General features: G+C 37.9%; 1 protein-coding gene across 1 annotated transcript in view; it reads left to right on the top strand.

Moving 5' to 3' along the window:
- The window catches only part of LOC124873222 (protein-glutamine gamma-glutamyltransferase K-like), a 39,071-nt gene that overhangs the window by 25,150 nt on the left and 808 nt on the right, over positions 1 to 13,113 (top strand). The window contains exons 4-13 of the mRNA XM_047373710.1: positions 4,710 to 4,961; positions 6,222 to 6,340; positions 6,432 to 6,539; positions 10,186 to 10,363; positions 10,453 to 10,591; positions 10,674 to 10,866; positions 10,987 to 11,140; positions 11,247 to 11,531; positions 12,724 to 12,884; positions 12,977 to 13,113. Of these exons, the coding sequence (XP_047229666.1) occupies positions 4,710 to 4,961; positions 6,222 to 6,340; positions 6,432 to 6,539; positions 10,186 to 10,363; positions 10,453 to 10,591; positions 10,674 to 10,866; positions 10,987 to 11,140; positions 11,247 to 11,531; positions 12,724 to 12,884; positions 12,977 to 13,113 (1,726 nt within the window). The remainder of the gene's footprint in view (positions 1 to 4,709; positions 4,962 to 6,221; positions 6,341 to 6,431; positions 6,540 to 10,185; positions 10,364 to 10,452; positions 10,592 to 10,673; positions 10,867 to 10,986; positions 11,141 to 11,246; positions 11,532 to 12,723; positions 12,885 to 12,976) is intronic.

Genomic DNA, 13,113 nt, shown 5'->3' with positions numbered 1-13,113 from the left:
GATCTGTTCAAAGATTGAACGCTTCCCTATATGTTTAGTTTTTAATAATAAGGAAATATATTAAATGACTTAAATGTTTAAATGATGACTGTTACTATACAAATAAAAGCACCTAAATGATGTTTTAAAACTATATTTCATTTTTCTATTGCCTTTTTATACAAGTCATTTAGGATGTGTCCTCTGTCGTGTTTAGGCAGTAGAAAATATCCTTGCCTGTCCTAACAGATATTTAGATTTGTAAGCAACATTTATATGACAAACTAATGCATTATAAAGTGAGTGAAAACCTTAAAATGATATAAAGTGGCCACATGTTTTCCTGTTTTTCAATGCAGTTATTGGAAACAAAAGTTGTTGTTCCTGAATTCCTAATTTCATCTCTCTGTATTCTCCTTTCTCATCCCTCCTTCATTTAGCTATTTATTTTCACTCCTCTGAGGCCTCCTAATTCCCCTTGTTAAACTCTGGTTTTGTATATTTCTAGAAAATATCTATCTTTTTAGGTTGTTTAAGGACTGCTTCGACACGCTTTTGAAAAGTTACCACTTTTTACAAACACTTCACACAGCCTGGATAAAGTCTTATCTGACAGACTGAACTTTTTGTGTAACTCTGGGAGACTTTGTGTCCTCCATTTCATCTCTTTTATATGGAGATCCTCAGGGTTCAGTTTTAGGCCCCCTTCTTTTTATTCTTTATCCCCTCCCACTTGAATCCATTCTTCTAAAGAACCATGTGTATTTTCACTATTATGGAGACGACTGCCAAATCTATGTGCCACTTAAGGGTTGCACAAATTCTGTTGAACCCCTATTCAGTGGTACATCAGACGGCCTGTGTTTTGACATGGGGTGTCTTGGCCACTTTCTAAGGCTGACAGCCACAAATCCTGCTATAAAAACAGACAATTGGCTTATATTTGACAGCCAGATCAAGACTGTCAGGAAGTCCAGCCTGTTTCGAGTTCGGCAATTGGCCAAGATGAAGACCATGCTCACGGAAAACCACTTGGAGACAGTAATCCATGCCTTTGTGACCACATGGCTGGGTAACTGTAACACTCCTCATTTTGGAGTCAGCAGGTCTTTAATTACACACCTGAAGATGGTGCAAAATGCTGCTGCACATCTTTTTCATTGATTTATTTTTCTGTGTTTGATTTCCTGTATCATTGTAATGTTTTTCCTCATGTACAGCGCTTTGAGTGCCTTGTTGCTGAAAAGCGCTATATAAATAAACTTGACTTCACTTGACTTTTAACAAATACACACAAATTTGAACACATTTCAGCGGTTATGAGTTCACTTCAGTAGTTGCCGATAAATGTTAGGATCCATTTTAAGATTTTCCTTGCCTGCTCTATAACCTTGAGCTTTTACAGCCCTACGTGCCACCTTGTTCTCCTAGGTCAGCTGACTTGTTGCCAAGCATAAACTCAGAGGAACCAGTTCTTCTCTTTAGCCAGTCTTAAACTTTGGAATGATCTGCCCGTGTGCAAAAGGCAGGCATCCTCTCCTGGCCATTTAAATCTCTTCAAAAAACACATCTTTTCTCTCTGGCTTTTAATACTTAATGGAGTGTTGGTTTTATTTTGATCTTGTGTTGTTTTATGTTGGTTTTATGTCCTCGTATTTTCTGAACTTTGAATTTTATTGTTTTACATGTTGTTTTTATCTGTTAAGCACTTTGCTCTCTGAGTCTATTCTTAACTGCTTTATAAATATTCTCTACAACCTGGTCCACACCTGAATTCCATCACCCCTGATTTTCTAGCTCTCATTCTCATTGGTCCATACTCCACTTCCCTCTGTTCATAAGTTCTCTGGTTTTGTTTGTTCTGCGCTTGTTCCTTCCCTTCACTACCCACGTATTTGTGCTGTGTTTTCCATGTTCCTGCAGAACCAACTTTGTAAGTTTTTGGATCTGGACTTATGTTTGTATCTGCAGTGCTTTGCTTCGTTTCTTTGAAAACTTCGGGAAATAAAGCTGAAAACTTTACAACATGTTACTGCCCAGCTCTTGTCTGCACTTTGGTCCGACTCTAAACTCGAACGTGACAATACTGCAGAAACAGTTACTGATGTTTAATTTAGTGGATTTAGTGTTGCATTTTCTTTCCAAAATAAAATCTATATAATAGAGGTTTACCAATTATTTTAGCTGTTTTTTCTCCTACTTGAATGTTTTATTCACCATTACCAATGTTTTTGTAGCCATGGGGTTGTCAAAATATAAAAGCACTGGTAAGGTATGTCTAAGAGCTCATATGCAAGTATACCATCATCACCAGCACACATCCCAGAAAACATGTTATGAATAGGTGTCCACTCTAGCAACCAGCATGTCCGGAAGGCTTAGATGAGAAGAACATTGTCCAAACCTGTTGAGTCCATAATTTAGTTATGCATAAAAATAACAACATCAAGGATGAACATTCATCTTGTAATGTTAAGTGAGTAAAGAAAACTTATTTTTGTACCATGGATTACGTGTTAAAAAACTATGTTCATTCAACCACATTGTTGTTTAACCAGAATTCTGTTTCTTGCTGTACCTGCAGCACACAGAACTCGTGCCAAGCACTTTTAGCTCTAAAAAACAAGCTACCCTGCAGGGAAGCAGATCAAAGGCCATGTTAAAAACAAACACAGTTATTTCTAAAACCCAGGTGAAAGGCACCAACAGCTAAATGTTCTCCCTGGCTTTGTGCTGCTTTCAAAGGCTTGAAAACAGTCTATCAGCTAAGAGCGGCTAATTAATAATTTCATGAAGATAAGAGGTATTGCTGTATGCAAAGCTGGCATTTGAGCTTTAAAGCTGTGTGTGTGTGAAGAAAGTGTCTAGGAAGAGTAGTTTATTTACAGAGATAGATGGGGTAGGTAATGGGCTCCATCCAATAGCTGCTCGGTAAAGGATTGTTGAATCAGGAGACAGGGGGAATAGTTTAATTCTACTTCAACACGTCTCCCTTCATACTCTCAAATACTAATTTTACCATGCATGGGAGGAGGGGTATGTATTTTTCAAAGAAGTCAAGTCACTGTGGTATTTTAACCTTCTTATCAATTTTAGTCGTTATTTAGCACCGAGTCCAAGGCACTTGATCAACAGTTTACAACAAACAAAATAAATAAATACAGTGACTTGCCAAACTTTTTAACTTTTCCACTTTGGAATCACAACCTACACTGCATACATTGTATGATAGACATACACAAAGTAGAGCATAATTGGAAATGAAAGGAAATAGCATACTTTAATATATGTTTTACCACTACAAATCTACTAAAGCATTGCTGGAATTACAGCTGCAAGTCTTTTGGGGTATATCAGCAACATAATTTGTGGAGATTGTGGTTATAATGTTAAAAAATTTGCAAAATGGTCAAAGAACAGGCAATGTATTTAGAATTCTGAACTTTGTATTACAGGGAAACTTTGACCTTTTAGATGCACGTTCATACCACTGTTGCTTTGATCAGTTTGCTTTTCTGCAATACTTGGTGTCCAATTTAATGATTTTCCCACCAGAGAGTCCATCTCTGTTTCTCTGCCTGGTGGTGCACAGCTGCTGCTTCACTGAGTCGGCGGCTCAATATGCTGCCTATCTCCCTTCAGTGTTTACGCTTCTTTCTCAGTGTAATCCAGCAGGTGATGTGCCTACATGCACAATGGATGCTTCATTTGTTTTGTTCATTTTATTACGAGAAATTTTCCGTTTTTACACCTGAGCAGTTGCATGCCTATCCACAGCTGAAGTAGAGAATGTGTAGCATTTCCTGACGGAACTGAAACAGAGCAAACTGGTTTTGCCTTGTTATTTGAAAACAGCATCTAAGACACGGTCACACCCTGGAGGAAACCGGGTGACAGTCATAGAAAGCTGCAAGTTTTTTACACTACACAAAACTAAAGCTACAAACTGTGTGAGGATTTATTACAGAGAAGATAGAAACACTGTTTTGTTAATATGGTAATACAGAATTTAAATGTATAAAAAAGACTAGGAAATCATGTAGTGCCTTAATAGATCAATAACACGACTGCACATTGACACTAATCTGGAGAAAACTGTTGCCTTTGTGCAAACATTGTAGCAGAGCTGCTGTGAGGTTCTTTTTCTCACATCAGGTGTGTGTAGGGTTGCGTGTGTGTGTTCTAGCATTTGTTACAGTGTGAATTGAGTTTAGGTTGGGTATAGGGTTAAGCCATAGAAATGATTGGAAAATGAATGAAAGTCTTTGTAAAGTTCAGAAGACATAATATTTGTCTGTGTGCGCATGTATATAACATTGTGTGGATCAATCCCTGACGGAAAACCAACATTGTGTGGACATTTTGCCTCGTCCACATAAGGGCAAATGGGATATGTGGGTTGATGGTTTGGTGCAGGACTAAGATATGAATTGAGTTTAAGGTAAGGTGTATACTGGTAAGAGTTAGGTTTAGGGTAAGACAATGGAAGGTCTCAATAAGGATATGAAAACGTGTGTGTGTGTGTGTGTGTGTGCACCTTTTCAAGATAGTACATTAAGTATTCTGTGCCTGTTTAGTTTCTGTTTATTTGGTATTGAGGTGTGGCTTCAACTGGGGTGAAAAAGTACAGCACCCTAACTGAACTGACTCAAACGAAAGCTTAGATTCCATTTCAACATGTTAGTAAATCAGTCATACCTTTCACATATGTATATATGGTTTGTATTTAGGACCCCTCCCTGCAGTGTCAAAGGGAACCCATGTCATTGTCCCTCTAGTGGAGGAGCTGGAGGACGGTCGCTGGGAGGCTGCGGTTGTCAAGCAGGAGGACAGGAGGATAAAGCTGTGTGTGAATTCGCCACCCACAGCTGTCATTGGCAGATACCAGCTCACTGTGGGAACAACTTGTGCGAATGGCCAGGACACTTTTACACACGACCCTGCCAATGACATCTACATGTTGTTCAATCCCTGGTGTGAAGGTAATCTAAGACAATTCAGCATTGTAGAGGAAGTAATCCCAAACCTCATCTAGCTTTGAGTGGCCAGCATGACTCTAAAAGCACTGTACAAATTCTGTCCATGTAAAACAAATTTCAGTGGAGTTTATGAAATTGAGTAACACAAAGTGGCAGCATGGTTTTTGAACTATTTTACAAAAATGTGCATTTGTATATATTCGCATTTACTCTGATAGACCTACATCAAAATATGTGTTTAGTATTCTTAGGCAGGATTAGGCTATATTGCAATATTCCAAGTTTTTGAACATTTCATCGTGTACGTAACGTGACACCGCATATGTGAACGAAGGTGCAGATATGATGAGACCAAAATATTTTTAAATTTTTACCTACAAGAAGAAAATTGGGACTCCAGATCAACCTGAACGTATCACAAAACATGGCAGTGGCAGTATCATGCTGCTGGGAGGCTCTTTTCAACAAGAACAGGAAAGTGGTCACAGTGAATCAAGAATTGAGTCAAATTTTGTACAATCTTATTAAAGGACCTACTAGGTCACCCTTCAAGCAGGACGAGCCCCTTATATAGCATATAGCAAGGTAAAATAAAATGGTTAATGTCAATGCATATTTATGTTAGACTGGCCCAGTCAAAGTACAGACCTAAATCCACTTGAAAACCATGTACCTTTTTCTTCCACATCACAATGATCCATAAATTATGCATAAAATTTTAATAAGACTTGTAACTAGAGCTTTGAGAGGGGTTACTGTAACCACAATGTCATCCTTTGTCAGTCGGCCATTGAAAACATTTCTCAGTAAAAAATGTAAGCAGTGATAACTGCAAAATTACAAAACTGTTAAAAGACATCAAATGCTTTATTGACTGCGACTGCGTGGGTCTCCGTGCCACACAGGAGATCTCACAAGCATTTTATCTCTTCACAGCCACAGCTCTACATTTCTAAAGAAACGTGTAGGAGGCAGAGATGTGTTTTTAATGTATGCATGATTAGGAAATCTGTTCGGCAATAATTCAAACAAAACGCTCACAGGTGGGCTGGAGCATAAAATGAAGCATATTCACATTGATAAGAAAAACCAAAATAAAAACATAAATAAATGCTAAACTCTGCCAGGATGCCAGACGCCATGGTTGAAAGAAATGATAATTATTTACTGCCTGGCCAAATAATTTTCACTAATGTCTAACCTTTATTTAATGTAATATTTTTAAGGTCTAACTTGGCTAATTGTTCTTACTTGGTTTCCCAGATGACTCCGTTTTCATGGACTCTGAAGCAGAGAGGCAGGAGTATGTGCTTAACGATGTCGGAAAGATCTACTACGGCACAGAGTATCAGATTGGAGCGAGGACATGGAACTACGGACAGGTGAAGATGCTGTGGGATTATTTGCATTATCAGTGTTTGATGACAACAGCAGAAACCAGCAAAATTGACTTATATTCTGTGCTACTCCAAGTTTAATGATGGGATCCTTGCTGCTTGCCTCTTCATCCTGGAAAGGAGTCGGACTCCAAACTCTGGTTGGGGAGACCCAGTTAATGTGACACGAATCCTCTCAGCCATGGTGAGAAAGCAGCTTTTTATCCTTAAAGCCTTCCAAACAAACCAGCCATCATTCCAAAATGGTACGCTGTGTAAGGACCTAAATAGGGACTTACAAGGGACAAACAGATAAACAGATGTACAGACTCTCATTTTTACTACACTGACAGGCAGTCCAACATTAGAGCATCTACATCATAAAACAAAAGCCATATATAAACAGTAAATTTAAGGTTGTTTGAGCCAGTTATTGTTCTTTGCGGGGCAAAGTTTTAACATGTAGTTGTGAACAGCAGTGAGATTTACTCCCCTTGGATTTTAGAAGTGTTTCTGAGCCTGAGGAGTGATTTCCACTTCAGAATACTGTCTAAAGCAAGGTTGCCCCAGGGCTAGAAGATTCAGGCTAGGAGTATTTTGTTCAGCCTTTACTCCTGTGTAGAGACATTTCTCTGGATGCCTAAATGTTAAATGTGCTATTTTACACTTTTTCACAATAGCTTTATTCATTCTTATTCTTATAATGATAAAAGCTTCTTCACTAGTCTATACAGGGAGTTTTCATGATGCTCTTAATTATACATAAAATTAAAGCATATTAAAGTGCTTTTAATAGTTTTTCTGAGTTTTTGTTCATTTTCTTAATTCGGGATGCTTCTGTTTAAGTGTCACAGTTTCATATGGTATCTTTGTTCCAGTTTGACTTAAAGATAGAGTTTGACTATAAATATTTTCTTTTATTTGACTTATTTATAAGTCCATGTTCCCACTAATTTGAAAGCCTTTTTTTCCTAATTCTGATGTTGACTTATTTGTGCATCTAATGGGTGAAAATTCTCGAATTCTTTTATGACATACATATCCATTATTGTAATGCTTACTTTAATCAGATGAATGTAAAAAGTCTATAACTACCAAACATCCACGTGCTAGCATAGTGTGCACTTTAAAGTGTGCTTCCAGCAATGCAGACTGATCAAGCACATTCAAGAGCAAACAATCACATTTTCCTGGTAAATATCTTTTACCTTTCTTGTATGTCACAGCTGTTTTAATAATTAATTAGATCATGGCCCGTCTGTGTTTCTGAATCTCATAGAATTGCTTTGTGACTGTAAACAATGTTTTTTCTTCTCCATCCTAAAAGCAAAGCCATATTGTTTCATTTACTCTGACAGCAAAAGCATGGCTGTACTTACATCAAATATTTCCTGACAATGCTCTGTTCAGATGGCAGCACTGAAATTGTATGTGATTGAAAATAGAGTTATTGCCTTTCTTCAGCGGTCCAGAGTTTTCCATTTTCTGCAAAATGACACCATAGCCTCTGTCCTTCCCTTTTACTTCCTATGCCTGATAAAATATTGCAGGGTCACGGGTCAAAACTCCAACAGTCTTTCAGCAGGACCCTGGACTAGATGCCAGTCCATCCTCACAGTGCCACTCAGGGACACAAAGGACAAATAATGATGCACACACGTATATAGTCAGGCCTAAGGGGAATTTAGAAAGACTGATTAACATCCATGTTGTTGGAAGGTGGGAGGAAGTTCACAACTTTAAACAAACAACAAAAACTCTATCTATCTATCTATCTATCTATCTATCTATCTATCTATCTATCTATCTATCTATCTATCTATCTATCTATCTATCTATCTATCTATCTATCTATCTATCTATCTATCTATCTATCTATCTATCTATCTATCTATCTATCTATCTATCTATCTATCTATCTATCTATCTATCTATCTATCTATCTATCTATCTATCTATCTATCTATCTATCTATCTATCTATCTATCTATCTATCTATCTATCTATCTATCTATCTATCTATCTATCTATCTATCTATCTATCTATCTATCTATCTATCTATCTATCTATCTATCTATCTATCTATCTATCTATCTATCTATCTATCTATCTATCTTGTACTTCTTGAGTAGGCTTAGGACCTTCAGTGTTTGCAGCATCAGAGCCAGAGACTTACAAAAGCTCAACAAGCTGATAAAGAAAGCTGGCTCTGTTCTGGGGACTCCTCTGGAGATCATTGTGCATAGAAGGATTCTTCATAAAATGAAGAACATTATGGAGAACCCTAAGCATCCTCTTCATCAGACTGTCCTACAACAAGTGTGTCTTCAGTCAGAGGCTTCTTCAGCTCTGCTGTAAGACAGACAGGAGATCCTTCCTGCCCACAGCCATTAGCATCTACAACAACTTTTTGAAGACACATTTACAAGATGAGCTATAACACCATTTAATTTCTCTTTGCTATTAATAAAGTATTTTTGAATTGAATTTGAATATATGTGCAACAATATATAAGACGAGGACCAGTGTGTAGCAGTCATTGTTTTAATGTTGTAAGAAACCTTTATTTTTAAAAAACAAAGTAAACTCTGTTTCTCATTTGTCTTGGAGATGTTCTGATCACAACTACATTATCTGTATAAAAGGTACCTTGGTGCTGTTGGGCTATGAACGTTTTTACTTTACAATTCATGTTTAACAACTCACATTTTTCTTCCATGAAAACAAACAACTTTCTACTGGTAATTTCCAAAAAGCATCTTGTCAGTGTGCAGCCAGCATATCTTCAATGTTTAATGATGTTTCAGGTTTCAATATGTGTTGTTTCCATCTGCCAGTACAGTACAAATGTAGAAATAGTCATATTTACCACTATTTCCTCAAGTTTTTTTCCACACTTATTTTCTCTGCAATATCACAAGTTTGAACAATGAAACTCTTTCATAATGAATCTAACAAAGCTGTCTTTGAGTTTGAGTTTGGGGTTACTGATATTTTTGCATGATTTACAGTTTTTCTGAGGACCTGACAAATGTTCTAAGTCTAAACTTATACCACTTTGAACCAGGCAGTTTTCTATGGCCTAAACCTAAAGGAAATACATACTGAAGATATAGACAAGGGCTACATTTAGAGTTAACTCAGGCTACATGTGTGTTCTATGTTGAAATCAGGTCAATTGCTCATTGCTATGTCTGTTTGGGCAAGCCAGCTGATAAAACATCACTCGTGTAAATTACAGACATCTGACTTGTTATTTTGGTCAGTTACCTGTACCTGTCTGAAAGAAAAGTTAGAAGTGAAAGTATGCATTTAGCTGCAACATCATTACTCTGTCTTTCACTGCTGGAGCTGTAAACTCACATCCACCTAAAAACAATAAAATTGGGGTGAAAATTAAAATATAAAAGACTTAGTTTAATCTTTTAATTTTGATGGTGTGAGCCTAAGCGTTAAGTTTAAATGAAGGTTTTAGGAAAGAAAGTTGTACAATCCCGTTTATAGCTAGGAGAGAATCACGTGTTATTAATAATAAACCCCCTACAATACAATGCTGCTCAAATACAAACACAGCAGTAAGCCAGCTCTCATCTTGGAGGGAAAATGTTATAGCTCTTTTAAGCAAAAAATATCAAAAGCTTACCCTTAAAAAATGATGTGTACATCTTTCATTTGTTCCCAAATAGAATGCTTTTAAGTGACACCAGAGTGAGTTGCATTCACTTTGTCATGTAAAAAACAGCATTCTTTACCTTAAAGTTCTCAAAAAGTGAACAGCACTCATAATTACTTGTGCACAACTCACACTACAGCTTTAAATCAGAAGTTGTAATTATATCTTGATTTCTAGGTAAACTCCCCTAATGACCTTGGTGTTATAGAAGGAAACTGGTCAGGAGACTATTCACTGGGAACGTCCCCCACTGTGTGGAGTGGAAGTGTGGAAATCATCAATGAATACTATAAAAACAAGGGCACACCCGTTAAGTACGGCCAGTGCTGGGTCTTTGGTGGTGTCTTTACTACAGGTCAGTTGATGCATTCTTTTGATTGATCTACCGACATTATGTGAGAAGCCTGTCTTGCATAGATGCTAACCACTGGTGTGCTATTATAGTGTTGCGGTGTTTAGGCATTCCTGCTCGAACGGTGACCAACTTTAGCTCAGCACATGATACAGATGTCTCCTTAACAACCGATGTCTACCTGGACGAGGAAATGGAGCCTATAACCTATCTTAATACAGACTCTATCTGGTATGTCAGACTTCATAATATACATGGCTTCTTAACCAACACCCAAAACCTGTAAATTTAGTACATTTCCCCTTTTCTGTAGGAACTTCCATGTATGGACCGATTGCTGGATGGCTCGTCCAGACTTGCCTCCTGGCAACGGAGGCTGGCAAGCTGTTGATGGCACGCCACAGGAAACCAGTCAGGGCACATTTCGCTGTGGCCCTGCTTCCCTCGCTGCTGTCCGCAATGGTCAGGTCTACCTCAAACATGACAGCGCCTTTGTGTTTGCTGAGGTTTGTTAGATCTGTATTTTTAATTACAAAATAAATTAGGTTTTGTAATATTTTAAGAATGATAAAGCGAAATATATCAAGGACTAGCCCAGTCCCTTACCTCTCCCCACACATTTTCAGGTGAATAGTGATAAAATATACTGGCAGAAGATCAAAGATGGTACCTTCAGTCAAGTCTACAATGAGAAAAACGCTGTGGGTCACTCTATCAGCACCAAGGCTGTGGGCTCAGATGAACGCAATGATATCACACACCTTTACAAACACCCAGAAGGTACAACCAAAACACTACTAATCAAAGAAATAGGACTCAAGCTGATGTCATAAATCATGTAACTAAGTGATTTTGAATTTGCTTAAAATTCCTTTTTTTTAATTAGGGTCAGAGGAGGAACGTATTGCTGTGGAAATCGCATGTCGCTACGGCTCCAAAGCAGCCGCCTACTCATCTCCAACAGCCGAAGATGTCACTGTAGAAGTGATCTTGGAGGGTGATGGTCCCAAAATTGGGGCGGATGCAGAGTTGACTATAAGGTTGAAGAATATGAGTTCAGAGAAGCGTACTGTTACCTTGCACAGCCAGTTAGCTATCATGTACTACACTGGAGTCTACAAAGATACAGTGAAAAAAGACAAAGCAGATGTGGAACTTCTGCCTAACGAGGGTAAGTTGGGGTTCCTCATCAAGTGCCTTTCAAAAGTGTTCATATTCTTTGGACTGTTTCACATTTTGGTACATTACATCGACAAACTTGATTTGGTTTTTTTTATCTTTTGTTTTTTTTTAATAACATGTCAAGAAAAAGCAGTGAACAATTGTGAAGTGGAAGGAAAACCATAAATTTTTTTTAGAAACAAAAATCCAAAAAGTGTGAATTTGTATTCAGCCTTCTTTACTCTCCTCAAATATAATTGAAAGCAAGCGGATGTCTTCAATGTCCACTTGTGTGTAATTTAATCATAGAACAAATACAGCTGTTTGATAAAGAGTTTGTTGTAGGTTAGATTATGAAACTAAATAACAAGTTTCGAACATCTCTACATGGTTGAAATCAAAACCAAACTGTTTGGCCTAGGAGCAATAGGCCATGTGTGGTGGAAAATTAACATGGAATACAACATCCTCCATACGAACCATGTCAGTGGCAACATCAATGTTGGTATTTTTTTCTCAGCAGCGGCAAAATACTTGAGCTTGGGTGTGTAGGTGGATTGGGGGCAGTGATGTTCACCTCGTAGTATACAGCCAGAGCTCACTGAATGTAATGGAGCTCACTGAATGTGTTAAAATGGCCCAATCAAAGTCCAGACCTAAATCTCACTGAAAATCTTTGACAAAACATAAAAATGCTGTTTTCAGACACTCTTTATCTTCCTGATCATCCTGACTGACCTTAAGGTAAAATGGGTAGAAATGTGTCTCTATGTCTAAAGCTGGTGCAGACATACATTTAGATGCAACAAGGGGGTTTCTGCATAGTATTGAGCCAAAGGGGCTGAATTAAAATGTACGCCTCACTTTTCAGATTGTTTTTTTGTAAAAAAAGAATTTTAAAAATCCACTTTGCCATTAGGCACTAGTTAGTTTTGGTTTGGCACAGATAATTCCCATAAAACACACTGAAGCTTTTAATGTGACATGAGAGAAATTTGAAGGGGTTTGAATACTTTTGCAAGGCAGCAGAATGTGATGTAAAAACCACCATCTATAGTTTCACTAGCTAAACACAAACTGTTTTTTGGGCAAAACCATCAAACTTTCTTTGTCCAAGAACAACAAATTCCACCATCCTGAGGTGCTACAGCCTGCTAACCTAAACACCGATTATCTTTTTTCTGCCAATATTTTGCTGACAGAAAATGATTTGGCTTGGGAATTGGAGTACAACATGTACAAGGATCAGGTGATAGATCAGGCCGCCCTGATGCTAACACTTTCAGGCAGGGTTAAAGAAACTCAGCAGGTCCTGGCCACCCAGTTCAGCTTCCGACTCAGGACCCCAGACCTCATCATAAAGGTAAGAAACACAGAAGGTCAGGAAATACTCACTGAGCAGAAGATCCATTTCTACCACTGATTTTGTTGTGTCCCTGTTTTACCACCACACAGCCAATTGGAAAGGCTGTTGTAGGGGAGATGATGGTAGTGGAGATTTCTTTTACAAACCCTCTACCCCAGGTGCTGAAAGCAGTAATATTTCACTTGGAAGGAACAGGCCTTCTAGCTGCAAGGAAAATTGAATTTGG

This window comes from Girardinichthys multiradiatus, chromosome 9, assembly GCF_021462225.1.
Source record: "Girardinichthys multiradiatus isolate DD_20200921_A chromosome 9, DD_fGirMul_XY1, whole genome shotgun sequence".
Classification (NCBI taxonomy): Eukaryota; Metazoa; Chordata; class Actinopteri; order Cyprinodontiformes; family Goodeidae; genus Girardinichthys; species Girardinichthys multiradiatus.
This window is presented reverse-complemented; position numbering and strand designations above follow the sequence as displayed.